We start from the raw sequence: 27,928 nt of genomic DNA on the forward strand, positions 1-27,928 counted from the left end.
TTGCAAAGAATGATGTCTTATACTATTTTCTCAGTGAGGGTGGAAGAATTCCTTCTGAAGGAGAAATCTGATTGATGTCAGCAAGTGAATCACCACCTGTCCATGGGAAATGGATGCTTTTGAAAGCAAGCTATATTGGACAATGCATTTGATGGACTCTGTAATGAAGTGATGGCTCTGAAGTTCTCCTGAGCTGAGCCCCTGACAAGGACCCTAAGGCACTCAACTCCTCATAGATTTTCCTTACTACAAACATATGCAGAAGGTAAAAGAAAATAATGGTTTTTCTTACTTCACCATTGAGAATTAATTAATTATACATGATATAAGGATGCAGATAATTTATCTGACTTCTAAGTTATTTTCTCATTTTGGCAAGTGCACCAAAACCAGAAACTGGCACAGGTAGCTGGAAAAGAAGCTGTGATGCTGGAGCACAATCACTTGTCCTCTGGTTAGGTTACATGATTATTTGTCAGGAGCAATTCAGGGATCAAGGGTAAGATGTAATGTGTTGTACTTATGAACTCCACCTAAAGAACATCTAAAATGTAAACATGGCAGTTAGCTTCTTTTTTCCAGCTACAATGCAATGCATGGTTTCTTACAGCCAAAGATCCTAACACATGGCAATAATCCTCTATTTCTACATCCATCCAAACAAATATGTACAACCTATCACCTCATTCATACAAACTAATTACCTATGATCTAGCACTTTGATGAAGGCTGAAAGGTTCAGCTGATATAAAAAGAAAAAAGCATTACACCTACCAGAGTAATTATTACAAGGGTATTTTTATCCTGCAGCTGAATATACGCAATAAATGAGCATTAGATTAGATTATGCTACTGAAATAGCGCATGAGCCTTTATTATCCTACAGGACAAATGCTGCAATCCCCTCTGACAGACTCATAATCACAGCAATAACCAGTTCTTGACCTGTGAAGCAGATTGAGTATCCCTGCCAAACTAACAAGAACAGTAACTTCTCTTTCTGAAAAATTGATTGCTAGCTACCAGAGCCATAAAAAGTCATCTCCATATTAATTAACAGTGCCTAGTCTTGCATTAAAATCAAACAAACATACACAAGTCACTGATCTTGACAGATAAGTCTTACACAACACCTCCAGAATTTATGATTACAGGAAATACAGCCATATTTATTTAGAGGGAGAGACAACCATGGACAAAACCAGCTCCCATCATCTCTGATCTTTATGATCACTTCCTCGGCTGAAATTAGAATAACGAGACAGTTCTAGAGCTATGTCGAAAATAAAATTTAAATTCTATCAGCAAATTTACTTTGAAGTAGTAAAGACTGCTTGTGGCATTTTAGCTTTGAGAGTATCATTTAATATTTTCATAAGAATATGTTTAAATTGCAGCATGATTTATTAATGTCAAAATCTTGTAACAGCAAAGAAATATCTGACTTGTGATCTATGCAATACATAACATTTCTGGGCAGAATCAGTTTGCTCATAGAAAATAATGTGAACATCTATTCTCCTTGGATAGTTTTTGTAACTCACAGCTTCAACTGCTCATTTCAAGAAAAGGAAAAATTTAGAGGTCTGAAATAAATATACATTTCAAAACTATAAATTTTAAATTTATTCTGAGGTGATATAATTTTAGGGAAAATTATATTTGATAAGTTAATACCTATAAAAATTAGAATGAAAATAGAAACAATTTTTAAAAAAATCATTTTCTGCATACAGCAAAAAACTAAAATTCATTAAAAAGTGCTGCTGGATTACATAATTGGCCAGTGAGGATAAAAACGGCCACGATTTATATTGTGTCCTGTGAATTTTATATATATATTAGAAGAATATGTACTAACATCAACTACTTATTTTGTAAGTACAACCTTCAGTTGCTACAAGCTGGCCTAAACATGGAGCCAAGGAGTAGCATTGGACAGTACACGATGACAGTAAATACAAACCCCATCAATACAGGATATTTAATATTGGTGTATTTGAGAAGCTACTACCGGATTAATTGAAAGCATTTTGTATGTCTAGCTGTGAAAACAATGTACATTTAATCCATGCCATCAAATGAGGAAATTAAAGACAGCAGGTTTTAGATGAGGAGTCAAACCTTGCAAGAAGACAAGCTTTGACTGTCAGTATGGTTGTCCTCTTTTCAATAATAAAATTAAATTGTCCTCCTTAAGGATTTGCCTTTGGCTCAAATTCAAATTTGATATCTTTCTTCATATGAGATTTTGTGGACTATTAGTTTAAAACACCTGATTATACTTCTTGTAGGAGACTTTAGCATTTTGAAGTCTTCCTTTGACCTGTTTCTCTTAACATTGTGAAGTGCTGCAACAAGCTCCTGCAGCATCATAGTCTAAAAACAGAGCCCACACTAAGAATAGTTGAATGACAGTTTGGAAAAATTGCTGCCTTAACTGAACATTGGGGATAATTTGACAAACCCACTATTATAAAGAGTGTAGCCCTTGCTGCTTTCAAATAATTACAATTTAGATATTTCTAAAAAGGCATGATTAATTAAAGAAGATTCAAGCCATGACTTCATGCATTTGCAAATCAGAGATGCAGGATCTGGTAGAGTCCAAATGGTTTTTTAAATTTATTTTTGTTCCTTTAAATTCTGTTTGGTGGTAATGAATGAGGTATATAATTACTCTGATTCATCCTGTACCCTTAACATGAAATAATCCAGAGCACTTAAAAACAATTAATAAAATATTAAAAAATAATTAATTAAAAGCACTTTATTAACTAAATTTAAAAAATAATCATTAACTTCACATTAAACAAGATCAAGAATTGTGTAGAACTCATTAAGACTTTGTATAACTTATGTTATATAAATGGCTAAGAAATTACTAGTAGTACCTGCAATACCTCTGTATCAACAGCCCTTTATACACTTCTTGTTAAACAAATATGAATCATAGCTGATAGCTATGAAAAGAGACCAAGTAATCTTAAAGAGTAAAATAAATTAATGTGGCAAGGCATCAATACCACATGTCTCTGTGACATTCCGAAATTCAGGAGTATATAGTTCCTTCACCTCTGAAACTGCCATATTTTCAAGAAAAGCATACATCCCTTTCATTTTTGCTTTTTGCATATATTTAGGTGGAAACTGAACAGGTGAAATTGAGGATATAGAAATAAGCATTTGAATCCAGGAATGAATCACACAACTGTCAAGTTCCTGCATGATTAGGCACTTTCATTTGTTTTCCCATCTCTGCAACTCCATGGCTGGGTTGCACTCTGGAGTGAGCACACTCCAGCAGTCTGTGCATGCCCAGCCCAGCATCCCCAGGGCACATCTGCATCTCCAGGGCACATCTGCATCCCCAGCCCTGGAAAGGTTTGCTCAGTGACCTGCAATGCTCAGTGCTCACTGACCCAGGAGAGGCAGGCTCCAGAGCAACCCAAACTGAAAACATAGCATCTATTTTGGACCAGGAGCCTGAAGGAGCTCAGAAACAAAACAAATTAAAAGAAAAATTCAATCAATTTGAAATAATGTTTTAATACCCACCCCCCTTCCCCCCCTCCCATCCCCCCCAAGTACAAATTCCCAGAGCAGACTTTTCATGTTGGTACAAAATCATTGTTTTTTTACCTGCAGCTTCATCTGGAAAACTGATCTTTTGAACAGCACTTCTTGCACAGTTATATCCCAACTAAGACTCTAAAGGCAAGATAAGTACACAGAAACTTTCTTCTCATGGTTTTTACTTGCAACAAAAAAGTCAAGGGGCAAACATAGAACTGGAAGAAATTAACAGAACTAAAAAAGTTATGAACTTGGATAAAATCTATACTAGATGAATAAAATAAATGCAAAATAACTTATTTTTAGATTGTGATTCTGTCCATTCAATTTTACAGAAGCTCAAAAGGAGCTCAGCTGTGAGTGACCTTTTAGTTTTGTTTTGTGTACTAGCTCATCATACTCTATCCTCTTAAGGTTTGATCACTTTCATTTCCTATTTTGGGTTACATTTTTTTTTACCCTTTTTTTTTTACTCAAGCTTGTCTCCAGCCTAAGCTGAAAGATCTTACTTTTTTGAACATTAAAAATAATGCTACTGAAATTCAGTAGAAAGATAAAAAAACACTCCAACACTTAACAGATTCAATTCACTAGGCAAGCATTTCCCCAGATAAAATCAAGATGATGGTTAGCCAAAACCAGCTGCAAAATAGTATTTTCTCCAAATTTGTTCTTTAAAAACCTGTCAGCTCTAAACAAATAACACTGAAGTTTGATATTCTGTTGTTGATACTCTTGAACTAAATTCCACTCAGTGTTATTTGTCCTAAGCCATCCAATCTTCATTTTCTACCAAACCCTACACATACTTCAGGCAAAGGCAGAGAAAAAGGATAAAGGTCATACTTTCTTTGCTTCTGACACAAATGCTACAGTACCTGCAATTAATATGGCTGAGAAGACACTCACAGATAAACTTTTATTTCAACCACAATACCCAGTACTGGTGTGCTGAATGAAATGTCCATTTAAATTTTTGACCTAGCAGATCTGTGATTAGGAAAGTGCACAGTTCAACAGGCCATTAACTAATTCATGAAATGATGCTCATTATATAGACAAAGTGTTATTTCTTCTGGAAAATGAGCAGGTCACTGACCACTACCTTGATCTGATACACCCAGGAATTAGAATGGATATTTTGAGTTCATATTTGATTAGCATTTGAGACACTCTTTCTCCAAACACCTCCCCCAGTACTGCACATGCCAAGTTCCTACCATAGCTCGAGCTATTATTCAAAGACCTGAGAACGCTCATTCCACTTAACACTATCTGAGTTTTACTGACAGTGCTGAAGACAACAATCTGTTCCCTAGACTATTAAAGGACTTTCAGAAATTAAAAAAAAAATAAAGTTGAAATCTAGCATCACATGCCAACAGTGAAGAAGTCTTTGAAAAAAATAATATCTGTGTCCCTGAGGTATTTCAGAAAACCTCAAGTCTATTTAGATCAATTGCAGCAAAGCAGCATTCATCATTAACATAATGCAAAACAGAGTCTGTGGATCTTACCGACCAGTTGGGTACTTTGGGGTGGTAGCAGGGAAAAGGGCAAATACTACATGCTAAAGCCAAATTAAAAGAAAAATCAGCAGAGATGCAGAAGATGCATTTGAATTACCTTCTGTAGATTCCTAGCTCAGGTGGCACCTAACTAATTTTTATATGATCCAGAACAGGAATTCATAGGCATGCTTCACAGCCCGTGGAAATCAAAGCAGACAGCTGCTATTAACTCTCTCCACCATGGAGCTCCACTGTGTTAAAGGTACATTCTTAATCTTCTAATTGAGCTAATACAAGATATTAGTTAGAGGGATGCCGTCTGAGGAATGCATTTAAATGGGGCTTTAAAGTCTCATCCCTTTTTTTATCCCACTCCTTAGAGACATCCTGGCTAATTCTCCTTCTTTGGACTAATGATCACCCAAAACTCAGTGCCCACCCAGATTTCACCAGATTGAAACTGCTAGGTTACATATGCTGCCATAAGAACATTCCCTTCCACCTCAAATCTCATGCTAACCACATCAGACTAGGGGAAAAATGCTCATTCCTCAACTCAAATGCCAGTTACCTTTTAGGATTACCACTTGGTTTGCTTGACACAGACAATCACTGTAACCTGATCTGTAGCTAAATCCTTAAAAAGGGAGAATTAAGAAGGAAGTATTATGTACAAATAAAAAAATAATTTACTTTTATATACAGCATTTACAAATTTCTACATGAATATATTCTAATAGTTTTTGAAAATCAGGGTTTCCTAGGACAGCTGTCAGAAAACCAGTCTTACAGTGTGAGCCTTAAAGACTATAATAATTCAAATTTACCAGAACAAAAGTTGAAAGGTGTCTTGACTACTGTATAAAATTTTTTAGTAGTCATAGGGTTGATAAAATTGTGAAAGTCTATGAAAGAGGCCAGGTTTGCAGATCAAGGCAATAAGCTCATCAGGCCAGGTGACACAGCTTCTCTGCACAGAGACCTTTCAACAGGTCACTGCAATTTGTCATAGACACTTGTTCAGAAAATATACTTGAAAAAAGGGCAATTTTCAGTGTTGCTGTCAAAGGCATAGCAAAAGGAAGACTGGCACCTGAAATTAGACAAATCCAACCTTTTCCACAACATTTCCTAGCACTAAGGGTAATTAAATATTGGAATGGCTTACCAGGGGAGCTGGTGGACTCGCCATTGCTTGGAGCTTTAGGACGAGATTAGATATCATTGTAAAAGAGATGCTTTAATCCAGCTTCTGGAAGTTCTCAACATGCCCATAACACTTGCAGCTCTGCATTAAGACAATGACTATAATCAAATCTCGTACTTTAGGGTTTCAGCTGATCAACTGCAAGGGTTATAAAGATTTTCTTTCCCCTTCACATAAAAACCAGACAGATACTTTAGTGTTGTTTATTCTGATCTGTCTCTGAAGTAGCAGAGATGGCAGAAATCTACAGAAAACACAATGGGGCCAGTGGCGATAGGGAAAGTACTTCCTCTTATCCTGAAATTTACAAAGCAGTCGTATCCAAATGGGAACTTAGATGAATTTAAAGTCATCTTTGATGGATGCAAACCCCTCCTGCCCTGGAACCTGTGTGATTAGGTCAGGCAGAGGCAGGTTTGGTCTGTCTGCCCTGCTAAGGGTCTGGCAGTAGCATCCACTCAGCATTTCACTGACACTGCTTACATGACTTAAGAAAAGGAGTCATTTCATGCTCTGCTCCTGCAGAGCACTGGCCAAGGGTCAAGTGAAAAACTATTGGATCACCATACCCTTAGAGGTCTTGTTAATGAATCCTGCTGGAATAGCTCAAAGGTTGTGGTTTTTGCCAAAGTGAGATAAACAGAAATCTCAAATGAGTTTGGTTCGTGTTTGCACAGTGTGAGATACAAATCACCTGTTAACACACATATCTCAGTTAATTAGCTAATTGCTATTAAAGATGCATAAGTAATACCTTGATCTCTCCTATTTGCTGAGAGTTAACATACTTTGGACTAACTAATCATGTTAATACATAGGTATCAGGATTTACTGTTCTGTGTTTTCCAGCATACATACATAAGCATCCCCTTTGGTTTTTAATTTAACTACACCTGTAACTATACATTCTGCACTATTTTAGCAGAATACTATAATGACTTGATTATTCAGTATATGTAAAGCTGAAGGCAAGAAAGAACATTCTGCTACTTTTGCCCTTTTATGTGAAAAGAGTATGTCTTAACTCTGTCAAATAAAGCATAAAATGAGAGATGGATCTTCCAGTGATTTCTGTGAGCTGCACAGTAGCAAGTTCATATTGTGAGTCTCCTAATGAATATCTATTTAAGTGAAGTCCACACCAGGCTTTTATGCTTATTGCCTGCCTATACTATCCTCCTACATCCCTTTGACACTGTGTTCGATTCCAAGGTATTTCTGTCTGTGCTACATAAGGGGACATTTGATGGATTTGTACACGGCTACACCTGGAATGTAATGCAGGCATGTGAATCACCTGTTGTGCAATTCAGGACATTTATCATGCAGAATAAGGATGATTTATCTTTGCCATAATTCTGAAGCATATGTATCAGTATAAGGGTCTGTTGTCAATATTGCACATCATGATTATGTTGTCATACTACAAAGTAAGAATGGGACACACCATGACAGCAACATCTAGTGACATAAAATATTCATGCAAAAACAAAAACAGACTCAACCTTTTAAAAGACAAGCAGGATGAGTGTATCTCAATGTCTATTTTGGTGACACATGCATATATTTGATAGCACCTATAAGGATCAAATTTACAAGATGGCCCTAATTAAGCAGTATATTATTCCATGGGTATCCTTACTCAAACCAAAACAAAATACTCAGAATAAGAGTTTTCTCATCTGGGATGAAAATGACAATCTGCATTTACAGTCTTCTGACTTCTCAAACAGACCACACTTGTTGTGCTGCTGTATTTAAGTACAAATAACACTAACACAATCTGTACTCAGATCTGCTCCATAGTGCACACAAATTTCATTATAATGAACTTCTAAACTTTTTTGTTCACTTGGTCTTTTTTTGATCTATATCTTACAGCATACCTAATGTCTACAGTGCAGGAATGCTTGGAAAACCTCAAATGAATCTACAGTCCCATATTTTTTCAAGAATTATCTTTGAGGAGAAACTGAAAGAGGAATATTATACTATGCACTAGACACTTTGGAAGCCAATGACATAAGGAATAGTAATATCATTCTAATGATAAGTATCATCCCAAATTTTGACTAAATCTCTTTGTTATACAAATATTGCCTCAGTTTTCACAGCCTGTTCAACTGAAGGATTATTCAAGAAAATTTGGAGTAGAGAAAGAGTCCACATATTTGCAGCAGAGATTTACTTTCAGACAGTGCTCATTTATATTCCTTCTGTGCCAAAATCTCTGCACAAGAAACACAGGGGTTCACATGATTACTTAGCATCAAATTCTCTGCTCTTGTATTTCTGCTAAAACATTCCCAACCCAAAATATTTGAATTGTGAAGTACAGTTATAACTGAATGTACTACTTTTAAATTTAAGTTCCACACAGCAGAAAACAATGTGCGTGTACAGTAGAATCCATAGGATTAATGTAATTGTGTTCTCATTCTTTCTCGATTCTCTAGTGAAAACATTCTTACCATTCAAAACCTCTTTCCTACATACTTCAAGTAATAAAACTAGAAACTAAGTCTTGTATTTCCTGAATCTTTGCTTCCCTTAAATACTGACTAGTGGGGTTTTTTTTGCCTGCCTTACAGAATCACATGCAAGTTTGAATAACTAAATCTTTTCATTAGAACTTGTTTTGGAATAATTCTTCCCTCCCCTTGGATTGTTTACATTAATGATATAATAGTTAACATTTAATGCAAGTTTTCAATTCTATTCTTTATACTAGTGCATGTAGTTGTTACCTTTCCTTCATTTATCTGAAATCTAAAAACTCCAACTAATAGTACAGTTTGACATGTAACAAAATACTGTCAGATGCACACCAAATAAATTTTACAACACCCCTTTCCCCCCACCCTCCAAGAAAACTCAAACTGAGTATAAAACAAACAACAATCTAATCTAGCTGTCCACTTTACCTGGAAATGCATGCCCTGTTAGAGAATCCAAATCTGAAATTAAAACAGTGAAAAAATAATCTTTAACACTGATTTAATATTAAAAAGCACAAAAAATCAAAAGCAAACCTGGCACCAAATATCACATTATCATCAATATAAAATTTTAATCATATATATAGAAAAGCAAAACCAGAAAACTTAATATTACATTATGAAGGTTTTCTTCATAGTTTTGTAAAGATGTAAAATATTATCTAAAGATTAAAGCTTTGAACACTATGAGAAATTAATTTATTTTACTGTTTAAGACAGACATACCACAATTATATATGAATTTTACAGTATTTTTCAAATGAACCTCTGATTTCAGAAACACATATCTTGAGTATAAACTTTCATTCTACCTTTGTACATGAGAACAAATTAGGAAAGTGCAGAATGCTTTTTAGACTGTACTCTTTTAAAAAGATTTTCTTTTTTGATCACAACAAAATAGAGACCTAATTTTTTCTATTCTACTGTCCACACTTTCTTTTCTTTTCCTTTTTTTTTTTTCCAATCTGTCTTTTTAAAAAAGAGAAAAGAGCTGGAAAAAGTATAAATGAGGGCTTTTCTGGTGACTCCCATCTTAAAAGACAGCAGGAAGGCACATCAGTGATACTGGAGGCATCAGAATGGGCCCTTCTAAATGTGCGCTGAGACCAGAACTCAGGATTCCATCTTTGAAGGGCTTGGCACCTCTGGAAATTCCATGCTCTCAACAAAGATTTATTTGGTACCTTTGAGGAGTTACACTACAGCCAGGAGGGTAGTGGAGGCTGACAAAGTACAGTCAACACCAGCTGGGATTTGCTCTTGCACTGCCAAAGTGAAAGACTAGTTCTCAGACCCACATGGCAAAGAAAGCCTTCTTAGGAAGTGCTCTGTCACATCGTGTCACTGATGGGAACCCACGTGGAGAACAAGTCCTGTTGCTAGGAGCAGTCCCTGGTCCCAGTTGGCTCACCAAGACATGTGAGAGCTTCATACTCACCTTCCCCCATTGTGTGCCGAGTGGGATCACACAGGGGTGCAATGGCAACACTCTCTTGGAAATACACAACAGACAGGCTGTGGCTGACCAATCCACCCCACTATGTGTTCATAAATGAGCTTTCTTGCCATTTTTAGGAATTGATTGCATTTACTAGCAGTGCCTGGAAAAAATCTTTTAGTACTGTTTATAAACTACTTCTTTAAAAACAAAAGTTTTCTTATGGCAACAGTCAACAGATACAAGATTCTAAGTTAATGGTTCAGGTTTCAGAAATTCTGAACTTTTTGTAATGCAGTAACTAATTCTAAAAGTCGTTAGGAAATCATTTACCAATTAACTCCTGGAACTGCAGAAGGAACTCTTTAGACAGAAGGGAAATTATGCCTGGCTCTAATAACTTTTAACAGTTTACCTGAGACATTTTCTGAGGACTGTGAACATGCTTAGTTTTGTAAGTGAACACAGGAGAAAACCAACCTAAAATGTGATAAATGCGCTAGAGAGATTGCTTTCTGAAATCCAAATTGCTGAACACAAGGAATTAACTAACAATTCCAGTACATGGTGTCTCAAGCTTTATCATAAGCCATAGACAAAAAAAAAAAAAAAAAAGCATCCTCAGGATTTTTTCTTTCAGAGTCTGAGAGACAGAACAATGTTGTTACCCCCTAGGAGTCCATAAAATCCACACCAAAACCAGATTATGCATAAATGGAGCATCTAGCCAGGCAGTGACTGCTTCCTGGAAGCACAGAGACAGCATGCAGCTACCTTGCAAATTAGAATCACCAAAAAGAAATCTAATACTTGAATTGCCCAAAGTGCTGTCACTGTGCACATCCTGTGGCACATCCTGGCACAGCAATAAAGTGTTTGAAAACATCTGTTCTATATCATTAATAAAGTATCCTGATGAAAAACCTCATGATCCAAGAAAAAAACAGAAGAGGAAAAATTTCTCTTCTTCCTCTAGCAGTGAAAAAATATCTACTCAGACACTGGGATTTGAAAAAATAAAAAGAAACAAAAAACCAACCAAACAAACTAAAAAAAACCCCTCAAATTAAAATAGAAAAACTGCAACCAAACCAGAAAAGCAGGACTTCTATTTGAAAAGTTCATGTACATATTGTAACTTGCAGCAGAAATCACAATAAAAAATGCTACTGTGAAAGAAATACAGATAAGTTAATGCAAATTAATTAGGCTCTTGTCCCAGCATAAAACAACACTTATGTGTAATCCTTTGTGTTAAGCTGATATAAATTGTGGATGTGTTTATTTTCTCACAATTCAGTCTACACTAACTGAAAACAAGGTAGTTTGTCACCCAAGCACGTGTCCTGTGTGAACTGTTAAAGAAAACCAGACCTACTTTGCTAGCTGGAACCAGAAGATTTTATGGTATATGGAACCCACAAATCATGATCCACATGCCCCAATTCCATCATTACATTTCACAAAGAATGATTTCAGCTGACACTGCATAGGCAGGCAAGGTAAAGTTTCCCATATAAAGATAAATACCATGTGCAATGTTTCCCTGCCAGAGTTCAATACATGAAATTACTGCAGTTATAAAGGAATGAAATCTTTGCTGAAGCAACTGGAATATTTAGTCTCTGCAATAAGATTTCCTGTACTCTTCTAGGGACTCCAAGGGCAGCAGAAAAAAATCATCATTTCCTGTTATTGTTAAGAGCATTTTTCAGTTTCCTTGACTGATTTTCAATTAAGTAAGCCTGAACAGGTGGAATCCAATTTTCCTCCATTCCATTTATTTACTGAATTGCCCAGATTGTTGCTACTCACTTTCATTTTCATACACAAGGCTTCCTAAGCAGCAGGAATCTGAGATGAAAGTGGAATACACAAAAGTGACACACACTTTTACCCCCTTTTTAAGGCAATATAGCTAACATGTCAATATTAGCAGTTATCAAGGAATTACACTCATGAAATCCAGACCTAATTCATACTATAAGTAATTTATTTAGCTAATAAAACTGGTGATTTGACAATAAAGCTGACTTTAGTTGTAATGCAATGGATGTTTTTTTTAATGGGGAATGAGTGTGCACTTTTTAGCAAGCAGTATCTCTGGCACACCACATTTTATTAGCTCAGTGCAAAACAGACGTTGGAGATGGTACAAGATTTCCACGCCAATAAACTAATTATTTCCTCCTAGAGTTGATTAGCAAAGCTGTAGCCCTCTCTGTATCTTGCCTCCAAGGCCCATTCTCCCTGTGGTACAAACAGTGTTCACTGCACAATGCGCTGCTCAGCTTTGGGCTTCCCCTCTCCTCAGCTCCTCGTGCTGTGCTTACAGCCAGGTATCAAAGCACTGCACAATGCCAGCACACCATGAGTGAAAGGGATGACTCTTACACTGCACAGGAAAACACATTTGAGGTGCAGAGCACATTTAAGTCATTTAACATTAAAGGTTCCCCATGGCATTGGCAGCAAGATGATGTAATACCAAACTCTCTCTGGGAGATGGCACCTGCTTAGAAAGGTTAGAAGAAGCTAATGAACGCTAAATCATGCTCTCTTGAAAATACAAGATTTCGCTCTGCTTCTAAGACTTTTAACAGCAATTGTTGGAAAGAAATAAGTGTAGCTTTGCTAAATCTCCAGCTAGACTCAATCTTATTTTATTATAAACCCCTAAACTAAGCCCAGGAACCCTTGTAGATATGCACGACACCTGTGCCATGAATTCTACAAAGCTCAAGTCTTTAAACAACATGAGTTAAGTGAAGTCCAGCCACTCGTAATACTTGGAATACAAAAGGGGTGGTTGCAAAGAGGAGAATGAAGAGCATAGTGAACATAGACCTGCAGTGGCTGAAGATGAAAGATTATTTGCATTCACAAGAAATTACAGCTGTAGTTTTGACAATCAGGTCAGTGAAAACTATTGGCACGTAACTCAGGATTGGATTGACATTGTGAGTTTGGCTGCACCAAGATTTGAGGGTTAATTTGGTACCACCCAAACCTAAATCCAGAGGCTAAAGAAGTAGGTGAACAACTCTTTGCATTAGCCTCTAGAGGGGGAAGGGTTTCCTTCAGCTCCAGAAATGATGTAAATTATTCACTGGAAAAAAGCTTTTCCAGTAGAAGCAACTCTTGCACAGTTCTGTTGCCTCAACTTGGGTTGACTCTATTTATTATCTGCCACTATGATCCTAACCTACTGCAATAAATCTGTTTTCAGAGTCTCTCTTATTTTCATTAATAGGTTATTTGCATTCATTGGTCACCAATCCTATAAACAGCACAATTACAATTTTAATGGAAATGTAAACCTTTCTTGTAAGAATTTCCCTGATCAGAAAAAAAAAAAAAAGAAAAAAAAAAAAGAGCATAGAGGTTGCACTCAAGAATTAATAACAATGCAGTCATCAGTCACAATCTTACAAACTACTGCTCACTTGTGCTGGTATTTGGAATTAATTTTTATTTTTGGAGATAATTTAAAAAACCCAGCTGAACAGTTAGTTATAAAGAATTATCAATATGACACTCAAAAATCTATTTATTGCTCTGACTCCATTTGATAGTATTAATTTTTTGATAAAAAATTACATCATATTGAGACAGGTAGATTACATTTATGCTGCTAACCAGGGTTTCATTTAACTGCATTTTTTCTTGTGATATCATTAGGAGTAAGATTCAAACTTACTTTTCTTCAGTAGAGGTGTTTTGTGCTATGTGTCTGAGCTTCTATTAGCTCCAATGAAGAAGTAGTTGAAATTGAGTCAATTAATTGCATTGAAAAGTAGAAATTAAACTTGCACAGAGGAATAGTTAGAACAACTCTTTCCACTGACAAGATCTCTAATGACTACAGTGTGAGCTTAGACGGCTACATATCTACATCACCTGTGGTGTTGGCAATTGGAGATGAATCTCACCACCAGAATCTGTCAGGAAAATAATCTACATATATGGGTGTGGATCTGAGAATAAAATGGGAGTGATTTAGACATGCAAAAATTGCTGGTTTACAACTGGCAAATTTGATGGCCTCAGATGTCTAGGATGGCTGATAAGAATCAGTCCTGGACAAAAATAAACTTAGTCGTGTCAGCCTCTAGTGCAAAAATTCACTGATCATTTTTCCTCCTCTCTTAAAAATTATATTATAATTATACTAGTTGATAGTTTCCACTTCATACTTTGCTTTCTGATTTATGTTATTCCAGAAAGAACTTGAACAATGCCTACAAACTGAAACACAAAGAGATCTATCTGAACACCAGGAAACATCTTTTTTTTTCAGTCATGAGAGTGACTAAGCACTGGCACAGGTTGCCCAGGGAGATTATGGGCCACATATGGCTATAGTGTTGACAGAGCAGGAAAAATAAGTGAATTATTCCTGATGAGACAACTAAATTGAGGGAGACAGATCACAAAAAATATTGATTAGAGGAGCCTTAATAATAAGTCTAGTTTCTGTAAAAGAAAACTTCTTTATTATTAATTACTGGTCATTAAAGTCTTTGCACATACAGGATCATAACAGGACGTGGAGGGTCCCAGGTGGTTGCCCAGGAAGTCCCTCAGAGGGGCCTTCACTTCATCACATGTACCCTGCAGCCTGGCCACATGTGGCAGCAGCACCGACCCTGGCCAACTAAACTGGATCATGATTTGCTTCTTTTCTTCCAAAACATGTTTTCCTCATTACTTTACTCTGTCTCACTTCAAAAAACTGAAGAACAATCACTAACAAAAAATAAAAACTTCAGAAACAGTTTCTTCACATTTTGAAAGCCATCATTAATCCATTTTCTTCTGCTGCTGATCTCAAGCAATTGGTCTGCTTCATGCTTCATAGTATAATCATGGCCTCAGGACTGGTTTATCCAAATTCAATGCAGGATTTTAAAGAGCATCTTAAAATATATTGTAGAACCTACAGCTGCATGCAGACATCTCATGATCAGAAGATTAATGCTTTCCAAAGTAACTCTCCTCAGGAAACTAAAAGTACATTATGGATGAAATCCCAGCCCTGGTTTCCTGCAGTGATGGATGCTGTACTGACAACAGCACCCACCCTGCTTGTGTGCAGAGACTTGACTGAGGCAGCTTTATTCCCCAGCTCTTTGAGAGCAGTCATGGAGGACACCTATCACCTGAGGGAGGTTTACTGTAATTTGGATCCAGTGGCATTCATCACAGCTTTACTGCCTCACCTTGAGCCAGGATTTCCCAGTGGACTACCACAGGCATGCCATCCTCACCACACGTGATAATCCAAAGACTCTCAAAAAGGCACACAGCATCATCTACAGGCACACTGTTATGTAGATATGTGAATTTAGGTAAAACAAGCATACAATGAAAAGGTTTTTCAGAAAGGTCAACACAAATATCATTCATTCTTTCCCAGTGACTTTCACTTGTGTATCTGGCTTAGCCATGGAAAAGGTGAGAGCATCTCTTTTACCTAATGCACTTTAGAGTCTTAGCATATGTACAATCCCTTTTAGGATCAAAAGGACTTTTAAAATTGCATATGCCAGAACACTTAAGAACTAACACCTTAAAAACATAAAATCATTTTTAGGTTGAAAAATACCTGAATACCATCAAGTTCAACCATTAATCCAGCACTGCTAAGGGCACCACTAAAGCATGTCCCTAAATGCCACACATCTAAGATCTACATATCTTTCACCAGGGATGGTGATTCCACCACTTTCCTGGGCAGCATGTCCAAATACTTGACCATCTCTTCTGGTGAAAAAAGTTTTCCTAATATCCAATATAAACCTGCTTACTCATGCCCTATCACTTGTCCCTTGGGAGATGAGACCAGCTTCCCCTCACTACCAGCTCCTTTAAGGCCCTTGTGGAGAATAACAAAGTTCTGTCTGAGCCTCTGTTTCCCCAGGGTAAAAGCCCCAGCTCCCTCAGCTGATCCTCATCAGACTTGTGCTCCAGACCCTTCACCAGCTCCATTGCCCTTCTCTGGACATTCTGCAGCCCCTCAATGTTTTTCTTCTAGGGATGAGCCCAGAACTGGCCACAGGACTCCAGGTGTGGCCACACCAGTGCTGAGCACATCACCTTGATCCAGCTGGCTACATTTTTGCTGGTTCAGGCCGGGTTGCCATGGCTGCCTTGGCCACCTGGGCACAGCCGGCTCATGTTCAGCTGTTGACAACCAGCATCCCCAGCTCCTTTTCCTCTGGGCACCTTTCCAGCAGCTCTGCCCCCAGCCTGTAGCACTGCAAGGGGTTGTTGTGACCCAAGGGCGGGACCTGGAAGTTGGTCTTGTTGAATCTCACACAATGAGCTTCAGACAATGCATCCAGCCTGTGTGCATCCCTCCGCAAAGCCTTCCTACCCTCCAGCAGACCAACACTCCCACCCAGCTTGGTGTGATCTGTAAGCTTTGTGAGGGTGTGTGTTCTTGATCTCCTTGCACAAGTCACTGGTAAAGACACCAAACAGGACTGATCCCAAAACTGAACCCTGAGCATCACCACTCAGGACCAGCTGCCAGCTGGATGTAATTCCATTCACCACAACTCTCTAGGCTATCCAGACATTGTTATCCAGTGAACAGGGCACCATCCAAGTCATAGGCTCCATTTTCTCCAAGAGAATTCTGTGGGAATGGTGTCAAAGGCATTTTATTTGTCCATGTAGACAACATCCATGAAGGAGATCAAGTCGGTCAAGCAGGACTGGCCTTTCATAAACTTATGCTAGCTGGGCCCTGGTTGTCCTAGCCTCACATTTGCTACCTTCCAGTCACCTGAGACCTTTCTGCTTCACCAAGGCTGTTGATAATTGATGGAGTGGCTTGGTGAGCACTTCCAACTGCTCCCTTAGAACCCTTGGGTGGATTTCATGCAGCCCCATAACCCTGAGAGTGTGTAAATTATGTAGCAGGTCACCGACTGTCTCTGCTTGGATCATAGGGATTTCATTCCATGCTCTGTATCTGTATTCCAGTTCCAAAGCTTGGAACCTGGAGAACAAATAGTCTTACTGTTCAAGACTGAGGTAAAGAAGGCATGAAGTACCTCAACCTTTTCCACATTCTTTGTTACAGCATTCCATAAGGGATGGAGATTCTCTTTAACTGCCTTTTTGTTGCTGATGCATTCATAGAAACATTTTTATTGCCTTTTACAGCAGTAGTCAGACTAACTTTCAATTGGGCTTTAGCCCTTCTAATTTCCTCCCTTCTTAAATTCATGACATCCTTATAGTATTCCTGAGTTTTCTGCTCCTTCTTCCAAAGGTCATAAATTTTCCAGTTTTTCCTGAGTTCCAGGAAAGGTTCTCGGTTCATCCACGGCAGTCTTCTTCTCCATCAGCCCATCTTCAAACACATGGGGACAGCGTGACACCTAAAACTTTCTAGATTGTTGTATTTCTAGCTCATTTTTTTAAAGGACACATGTAAATTCATTCCAGTCCAGCCAGAACTATAGCCTGGCCATACCTAGGATCTGTGGAGCTGTGGTTAGCACAGTACTGTTTTTGAGCTAATAACCTAAAGCACTAACTTCGGGCCAGAGCTGATTTCTGTTCTCAAACAGCAAGGTTAACTCTTTTCTATTTTTCTGAAAAATATCACAGCAAAAAAACACACTTCTCCCAAATTCAGGAGATGGCTAGCACAAGCAGCCATAGGCTATTTATACTTACTCAAAATCTAAAAATCATTATGTCTACATAGAATTTCCATATTCCATCCAGCAAATAGATGGTAGAAATTTGAGAGTTTACTTGTATCTGATCTATACATTCAATCTCATTATCTTTCCATATGCAATATTAAAACCTCAATTTATCAGACGTTGTCATGGAGAATTTGTGTTCCATCACTCAAGAAGTAAAGACATAATACACATCATGATATGGTGATACCATGACTCTCAGAAATATCAAGCTATCAAATTTTCAAGACCAGAAAATGATAAAAATTAAAAATATGTTAAATAAAATTCAAATGGTATATGTTATGCTAAGATACTTGTGAAACAGTCTGACGAAACTCTGAATGCACACTCTGGGCAAATGAGGAGTCAAACAGAGATTCCATATCATCACACACAAAAAAAGAAAAAAACCCCTATTTCCTGAAAAGTGAACTTCAAGATAATTTATCTGCTCAGTTTTACTGCCATTCCTTCCTAAATCTGTTTTCTTCATGAGAAAGGCAAGAAATCCTGTGAAATTCAACTGTTTCACTTCATGCCACTAATCATGTCAAATACTATGACACATCTTTCAGAAGCTGCTTCTTTATGTCAAATTCCTTCAGTTTTTCTCATTCTTTCACTTCCAGAAATGCTTCTATCCCACTTTCCCTGATTTTTAGTGACTTCATTTTTTCCTTGAAAATTATGGAAATATAAGCTTTTGTATCAGAAGGCTTTTCCAAACAAAAGTCTATTTTCTCTCATTTTCAGCACAGCATCAGTTTTTCTTCCTCTAAATCATGCGAGATTGCTTTCACATTTGTGTTCAGCTTGATCTGGTCTTTCATATACCATTCATTATGTTCTGCTAACCAAGAGACAGTACTTTTTCATATTCGTTCTCCTGTCGTTTTTTTTTCCTTTTATCAGATAAAACAAAGCAATCTTTCAAGCCTTTGATGCACCGCCTGGTTTCAGAAAGACTAAATAACTGTGTTTATACATCGACATATAAAGTACCAAGTTGGGCTTTATGTGACAAATCTGATTCAGTGGTTTACTAAATATTAGGACAATTCCAGTTGCACTAAACCAGCTGAATCTTCTAAGGACTGTAGCTATGCAAAAAGCTAAGGAGGAGCAGAAAAAATACCAACCAAAAAAGGCAGCATCTACTTAAGTAGATGTGGCTTGATCCAACCAGCAACTGCATGCCACACAGCCACTTGCTCATACCCCCTCACCCTGGTGGGTGGAGAATCAGAAGGTAAAACCTGTAGACTGAGATAAGATCAATTCAATGGCTGAAATAAAGGAAGGGAGAGGAATGAAATCCCAGAAAGAAAAGTGATGTAATATGCAATTGTATCTGCTGATCAATGCAGTGATTGGTCCTGCTCATCTCCCCAGTTTATACAATGACAATGACATCGTGCGGTCTGGAATATTCCTTTGGTCAGTTTGGGTCACCTACCCTGGCCATACTCCCTCCCAGCTTTTTGTGCACTTGTTCACTGGCAGAGTATGGGAAACTGAAAACTCCTTGATTTAGGTAAACACTATTAGCAACAACTAAAAATCAGAGTGTTATCAATATAATTCTCAAACTAAATGCAAAACACAGCACTGTACCAGCTAATAAGAAGAAAATCAACTCTATCCTAGTTGAAATCAGTGTGGTATCCACCTTTATTCTATATAATTTATGCCATGACCATGTCTTACACTTTCCAGTATATCCGAGTAAACTATCATCACTCTTCCTGTGTCTTGATATATATATTTATACACACACATTTCACTTAGTTTATGTACAATCCCTAAAAAAGCCCATTGAGTTAATTTACTCCATGCCTTTGGACTTCATCTGTTGGTACAGGTTTTCATCAGGGTAGAAAAAATAGGATATAATTGTTGCCATTATAGTGCAAGGGTTCCATATTGCTAGAGTTTCACACCTCCTTGATGTTTCTTGTAGGCAGCTCCTCTAGGCACCAACTCTTCCTTGTCCTCACAGTAGCCAACTAACTCCAGTTCCTCTCAAGGAACCAATCCACTCTTTTATAACACTTATTGGCTACAGGTGTGGTCTGTTAACATCAGGGCTGCTCCTAATCTTTAGTAATTGGATCAGCTGCAACTCTTTAGGGGATAAGACTACTTTCTGTACTACCTTTATTTAACTATATTATTATTTACCTATATTATTATATTCCCCTACATATAATGTTGAATTCTTGCATGCTGGATCTAGCCAGTTGTCCCTCTTCTCCACCTGTTTGGAGGCAGGGCTCCTCTACTACTGGCAGTAGCATTCTCCGCTTTTTCTAAAAATGTATCAAAATCTGCTTCCACCAGATCAGGCACATAACTCTCTAGTAGCTACCAGTGCACAGTGTTATGCCATCAGACCAAAGGCAGAACCCATTAATATTTCTGGAGTGACAGGAGCTAACTGCACTGGAGGCTGCAATAAGCCCCCAGGAACAAGTGGCAAAAGCCCGGCCCGAGATGCGTGATGAAGTGGGGTCTTGTGCCTCGATCCCTAACAACGGCCGAGCTCTGAAGTGGGAACTTAGGAGAACGTGTTTATCACATGTTTCAGTGATAGACACCAGAGTTCCAGCAGAAATGCCTGCAAGATGCCCTTTAATTTCATAGAGGCAAGAACTGCAATGAATTCAGAAGGAAAAGACCATGAAACAGGAAAAGGGATTTTATGAGGGAAAGTTTGTGATAATGTAATTAAAATCTCTATGCACAAGGGAATGAAGTAAAAGCTGAATTGGCTCTTGCCCAGAGGCATTTCCAGATTTGATTGCTTCACTTGGTTGGTTTAGCATTCTTTCAACACAGTTTTGTGCTTTCAACATTGTTCATGTGGAATATAACCAGAGGAGAAAAGTTATTTTATGTTATAACTCACTAGAGTCAGTGGAATTATTCCAGTATAGAATACAGTTCATCATCCAAAGTATTTGATTTTTTAAATTTATTTTAAATAGACAACTATGAGGTGAGATAACTATTTATTGATAACCTAAATCCTAGGTATGATTGTTCTGAAGGTTATTGTAAAATACATGAATGTACAGTTAAAACAGAGTGAACAAGTCAATTACCATCTCTAAATCCAGGATACAGATCTGAGCTACAAGATAATTCTGGACTCTGGCATGCAAATAGGCAAGCAGCCAAATTGTTCTTGGTGTCTTTGACCAACTTTGGCTTTGAAAAACTTTTCTAAAGAAACTGCTTTGTTGTCTGGAAAATACTCAGTTTTGAAAAATCAGCATTTTCAAATGGGAGAAAAAAATTATCAGGAAATTTTTTAAATAACTGTATTTGAAGCCAAGTCTAGTCTGTGTGTGCAATTTCTCAATGACAAAGACTCTTTTGAAATCTTAGTATTTCAACATATTATATGTTCTGGAGTTTAGTTTAACAAAATCTGTAGCAATAGGAAGGTTGCTTTAATTTACCTTTTTTTTAAAAATCAGCTTTGATGTGGAATTAGATCTGCCTCCAAAATTAACTGGTTGAACTTCGGAGAAACAATGTTTTCGCATCTGGTTATATCATAAATATGAACCTCAATGCAACATTATATCATGAGAGCCATAAAAAACCCCTTGAAAACCTCCAGGTCCACAAACTCACAACTCTGGAGATCACCCACAAATAAAATAAAATAAAATAAAATAAAATAAAATAAAATAAAATAAAATAAAATAAAATAAAATAAAATAATGCAACTTAAAATCCCCCCCTGTAATGCATGATTCCAATTGCAATCTTTATTTGCCTTCATAGCATTGTTTGGTCAGCTTATTTTATGGCATGCCTGTCAGGAAATTTGGTTATGATGTTTAAAAAAACAACCAACCAACCAACCAACCAAAAAACCAAGAAAAGTAGTCCAAACAACTTCTGAGTCTTGTTTTGTTGTTCTACTTATTTATCCTGAGAAAATTGAATATTGTCAGAGGATGTTTTATAAAAATAATAAGATACATAATTTTGAATACTGTTGTTTAAAAAGGAAGATACAATTGTTTTCAGGCACTTATTATCAATGAGAAAAGGGAGCTGTTTTCCGTGTCCTACAATCTTGCAGTGATTTAGTTGTTAGAAGAACTATTTCACTGTCATAAAGTGGAGAGGATAGTATCTTTCATATTTCTTAGTTTAATTGTCTTACTTCAACTGAATGTGACACACAGTGTGAAAGTCTAATTATGAGAGAAAACTGAAGTCAGCAGCCTCAGGCAAGACAGTTTCTTAGAAGTGGCTTTATAATCTCAGTGGAGATACCATTAAACTTAAATTAATTTGGGTTTTTTACCATTTTCTTTTATTTCTGAGACAGCACAACAAAACGTTATTGAAGTCCGTCTATATTCTTAGCTAAATTTTATAGTTTTTTAGTTCCTGAAAATATTTTAAACAAATCCAAGCAGCATTTCACCTAAATTTATTGCATTGAGAAGTTTCTGAATGTGATTGAAGGCGTGCCATCAAATCTGCCCTAAGTTTCTTCAGTAGGTTCAGCTCTGTACTAAAACAAAAAACCAAGCAGGTTCTAAGCAATTAAAGCAGCAAAAGTGAAGTATTGTTTGCTCCCATCCCTAGAGGTCCCAAAGACATGAACTGTCTGCCCTCACATCTCATGTTGCCGTTCTACTGCTCCTCTTCCTGTGAAATCTTGGCCTCTTCATCTTCTTCTCACACATTATATACATAAAATATACTTCTTTTCTCATCAAAGAGGTGTTGGACATTGACAGCCCATCATCTCTTCCAGCCTCTGCTCTGTGCAGCTGGCCAGAGGGAGCAGCAGGATGTCACAGCAATGGGAGAGGCAGGAGAGTTAAACCAGGGGAGCATTGGCTTCTGATGGGCAGCACTGTGTGTGCTTTGCCAGAAATTTATTTCAGGTTCTGAGTCAGCTCTCTTCTGGCCCTAGATTCAACCACAGGATATGCATGTGCCCTAATTATCTTCATCACAAGGTTTCCTAATTTTTAACAATGTCTTCAGTATTGCACATGTACCTTTGGGTGGAAGAGACTCCATTATCTTATTGTTGTTATTTTATTTGTTGAAGGACATTTACACCACTCTTCTGCCTAAGGGCCAGCTGAATGAATTTGAGTTCCCAGATAAATCTCAGATTCTAACCTACAAGGACCAGGCATCAGCAATGAAAGCACCACTGTTGCTGATTATACACAGAGGTCAAGTATATAAATGGATCTTTGCATCTGGGTTGATGCATATTCTACATCTGATGTGCTGTCTCCTCAGAGAAGAGAAAAAATCATCAGGCATCACAAAACAGAGAATCCTCAGCCCTACTGAATACACGCCAAGGGATTCACTTCTGTCGGATCTCAAGATCTCAGTCCTGAGATGCTGAGCCACCGAGACCCTGGGGGGGCTCGGGACTCCTGGAATGTTGCCAGAAGTGTCTGGTGGCTGGACTTTAACCCTACACAGGAGACGACAAGGATGAGGGCTTCACAGGGTGAATGGCGAAAAGATTAGTTAATTAGAGAGTGAGACACAAGGTTTAGGATTTATGTACAGGGGGGTTTAGAGGAGTAAGATGGAGGAATTGGGGTGTGTCCTGCCCTCCTCTCCTCCATCTTCTTTGGCCACGGTGGCACCTTTGGATTGGTTATTACTAAGAGTACACCGAGTTATAACAATAGATGGTATTGGGGAAAAATGATAAATATTGTATACGTAGCAAAGGGTATAAAGATACGTGGCTGCCCGGGAGGGCAGAGACAGTGTGCCCATGGCTGACTGCTGAGCAGATCTTTGTTCGGCTGAAAGAACATCTTTTAGATAAACAATTAATAAACATAAAACCAGAAAGAAGAACTGAAGCCTCTTCTCGTCCTTCGATACGCGGGCTGCCCCAAGGCCACCTCGGGCCTTTCCAGGCCCCTCAAACAGCCGAGATAAACCGGACACACTTCATTTAACTAATTATTCTACTACAGCTTTCTTTAGACACAAGATATGAAAAATTCATACCAAAATCTTGAAAATATGGAGAAGTTGTCCAAATGTTCTGCCAAATTTTATCCCTTACCCATGAAACTAGATGCTAAAAAAAGAAAAAAGAAAAAACAGGGGAGAATAATATGCTTCATGTTTGCTTTAAATTTTCTCTCTAATAAACTTATTCCATGTTGGCCAAAGATAAAACAGTATGATCAGTAACATAAAATCCTTCAAAAAGCTGATATCACGTCAATCTCTATAACTATCATAATATGTATAATATAAACTCCTAACTGTGAGGGCAGCTTTCACAATGATACCTGGTCATTTGGTGCATAGGACCTAAAATAGGTATTGGAATTAAAATTAGCTTTAAAAAATAAAATTTCAATTTTGCATTACATTACCAACACCCATATTGAACGAGTTCTCAGATTCTCAAGTAAAAAAGAAATAATTTTCTGTACAAAGACATAGCAAAAGTTGGCCTTTCTATATTTTAGCTGCACTTTAGTGTTCCAATGTACAAAGGCAACAATTAAGATGCAGAGAAGCCAAAGAAAGGAGTTCAGAAGCATTGGTCTATTCCCAGTTCTACTACTGCTCTGCCAAGCTAGTTCAGGAAATTTCCTTGATAACCATGTCTGCATGCAGCCTATGAAAAAATAGCTATTTAGTATGTGCTGTTTGTTTAGTCTCCTTCTATAACCAACAGAGAAAAACACATTTCCAAGTGGTGATTTATGCCACCTGAAGACAGGTATGAAAACAGACTAATCCTAGTGCACAACTCCGGAAAACTTGCGGAACGCGTACTTATAGCATATTTATAAGTAGATGGAGGACAAAAAAAGAGTTGTTGGTTACAGACCATTTTTCATTTTAGTTCAAGGTTTTTTTAATGATTTTCTATATTTGGCTTTGCACTGAGTGTGTTTATTCTGGCCTATCTGAGCAGAGTCCAGGGTAACTACAAACAGGAACCCGGAGCAGCAGGCTCTGACATTTCTGCTATGACAGAAAAATATTGCTCTTTGGTACTTGTGGTTTGTAGGACAAGTAGGAATATTTATTTCACTAATTCTATTACATTATTTCAATCTTGTGGAGAATGGACAAGGTATTAAAAGATTACAAAGGGAAAACAGAGCTTAAACCTTTAAAGAGAAGGTGTAGGGAACAGGGAATGACCAGTCAAAAAGCTGTAGACATTAGAAATTCTGGGGAAAGGAAAAAATTTCAAACAAATTGCAAGATATAAACACTTGGAAGAACACAAGCAAAGGAGTTGCAGGTCACATTTTGTCTGTCTAGAATAGAATGATTTCTCTACTGTTAGAGTAGAAAATCTTATATATCAGAATGAGCCTTATGTGTCCCACATGACAAAGGCAGCAATGTCACAGACAACGGGAAGTACATATTCAAGAGGAAATTACTTTTAATTGAACTGATGGAAAGTCAAAAAATTTTATCCTAACCAGTCATTCACAGTTGAAGTGGCAGAATCATCAAGGGCAGAAGAGAGTTTAAGATCACCCAGTACAGCCGTCAATCCAGCACCACCATAATCACCCCTAGACCATATCCCTAAGGGCCACATCCAGACACCTCTTGAACCTTCCAGCACCACCTCCCTGGGCAACTTATTCCAGTGTCTGACCATTTTCTGTGATCTTTTTTCTAATATTTCATCCAAACCTCTTGTGGCACAAGTTAAGGCCATTTCCTTATGTTATGTTAAATGAGGTGTTCCCACTTAATACTGATGAATAAGCAACGGCAATTTGGGTTTTTTTGATCAGGTGGGATTGCCTGACTGACTGGATGTGTCACTGGGACGGCATGAGAGCAGGCTTACAACGATCTTGGAAAACAAAACTATTTTCTTAAAAAAAATAAAATAGGATTTGATTTAGTGAGGACAAGTACAAGCTACTGAACTCATCAGGGAAAAATTAATTGTAAGATACCAGCTGGAGGACAAACTCTCATGTGTCTGTTCTACACACAAAAAAGTGTCCACTGTTATAGTTTAGCACACTTTAGATAAACAATATCACACTACTTGTGGAAAGAAATAAGGTTCATAGTGGGACATATAAGCAAGGGCAGAAACTGCAAGACATGGAACGTTGTTCTCTTTTCACATGCAGTACAGGTTAGGACCTCAGCTGTCTGCAGATTTGACAGGAGACAGTGTACAGAGGAGACATTGATCAGAACTCTGGAATACATGACCTGTGAGAAGACTGAAAGAGTATTTGCTTTAATGTCTAATAGATATAGAACCAACAGGGTACAATATCGGTCTTCAAATGTGGGAAAGGTTGTTGCCTAAGGGAAGGAAAAATATATTTCTATTTTCATATGCAGGAAGACAAAAATCAGGAGCTTATTCTGAAACAGGGAAGACTTGTGTAAAATATTAGGTAAAATTTCCAACAGCAAGGATAGCGAAGTAGAGGAGCAGAATTGATGGTGATAATTATGGTCTTTCCAATATTGGAAGCAACAAAAAACCAGTTAGATCAAACATCTGTTCAGCATCACAAATCCTGCAAGGGCTGGAGATAGACTGGCTGTTCTGTGCAGTTTTCTTGGCCTATTTTTCTGAAAGCTTAGGTTCTGTTTATTACAGGGATCTAGTGGTAATATTATTAATTAATATGAGATCAGTCCTTGTCAGTCACTAAACAGTAGATCTATACATTTCCTACTCTGTCAACATCAGAAGCATCTTAATCCAATATAAATAGCTTAAAAATAAAAGTTCAAAAGATTCCTTAATGCTCACATGAAGGAATATTTCATAATACTTAATGGACTACATATTCACACAGTTCCTGTGCCAATTCAGGTTAGACCATAGTGAAAGAAATTATGGGAATGGAAAATTTGAATATTACAGCTAAAATCAGGAAAGAATTATGGCAAACATGATGACAAATAATAAAACCTAAAGTGAGTACTCACATAGTTAAAAAAAACCAAAACAAACCAAAATCATAAAATCTTTTACAGATTGCTGTGTGTTGTTTCTTGAAACTCCCCATTAAAGTCAAACAATTGAGACTGAAAGCAGCACCTTACTACCATCACAAAAGCAATGGCCAAATAAAAGGCTCCACATAGATGTTATTTTGCAATTTTTATAAGTTTAGACCATTCTATAAAATAGAAATCAATATATCACTTGCTTATAGACAGAATGTAGAAATAAAGCCCTGATTTGCTCTTTCATTAGTAACAAGCGAAAGCATCTACTTGCATAATAATTATGTTTCTAAACACATCACTGTTGTTATTTTTATTCTGAAAGTTTCCCTCTTCTCAAGTAATGTAACTGCCTTGTCAGAAATCTCTAGTCTGAGTGAAGCTTGGAAATGCTACAGGTAATAGCCTTGGCAAGGGTCAGCAGAAAAGCAGTCATTTAGTCCTTTTTTTGGTGTACCAGAAACAAAGGAACTGCAAAGATCAGGAGTTCAAATGCTGTAATAAGAACTTTTAGACACAATATGAGGGGTTTTTTGTCTGCATGGGAGTTCAGCCTGGGTATTATTCTTTGGAACCCTTAATCTGAAATAATAAAAAAAACTGAAACAAAAGTGTTAAGGACGGTAGCGGAACTGAGGGACATGGCAGGATTTTAAGAAACCAGGAGAATAAATTTTTCCCCTTCTTCCAGAATTCATTTAAGGGTTAGAATTTCCCCCAGCATTGAACTCAGGGATGCAGACCTACAGAAAATACTAGCTCAATATTTAATTATTTTTATTTTCTTGAAATTCATATGAGTAGTACAAAACTGAGGAGAATGAAGGACATACTTCTGAGGACTGATTTCTGTAACTGTAACAATCCTACTTCCCTTCTTGTCTCAGTTAATACCACTGAGCTACAAATTCAAACACTGCTCATGAAGTTTATATTTTCATTTAGCCATATTTTACCAGCTGCTATGGAAACGTTTGAAAATTTTGATGATA

The 27,928-nt window shown here is 37.4% G+C and overlaps 1 protein-coding gene across 13 annotated transcripts in view; it reads right to left on the reverse strand.

Moving 5' to 3' along the window:
• The window catches only part of DLGAP2 (DLG associated protein 2), a 453,971-nt gene that overhangs the window by 144,783 nt on the left and 281,260 nt on the right, over nucleotides 1-27,928 (reverse strand). For 5 of the 13 annotated variants that reach the window (XM_064707626.1, XM_064707625.1, XM_064707628.1 and 2 more), the window contains exons 3-4: nucleotides 9,219-9,251; nucleotides 6,256-6,375 (exon numbers count right to left, since the gene is read on the reverse strand). The exons of 5 other annotated variants lie outside the window; for them this stretch is intronic. Coding sequence is in view for 2 of the 8 variants with exons in the window: in XM_064707621.1 (XP_064563691.1) it covers nucleotides 9,219-9,251 (33 nt within the window). In the remaining 6 variants the exon portion in view is untranslated. The remainder of the gene's footprint in view (nucleotides 1-6,255; nucleotides 6,376-9,218; nucleotides 9,252-27,928) is intronic. 3 more of the 13 variants (XM_064707621.1, XM_064707633.1, XM_064707622.1) reach the window with 1 other exon arrangement.

The sequence above is a fragment of the Zonotrichia leucophrys genome, chromosome 3 (genome assembly GCF_028769735.1).
Source record: "Zonotrichia leucophrys gambelii isolate GWCS_2022_RI chromosome 3, RI_Zleu_2.0, whole genome shotgun sequence".
Lineage (NCBI taxonomy): Eukaryota > Metazoa > Chordata > Aves > Passeriformes > Passerellidae > Zonotrichia > Zonotrichia leucophrys.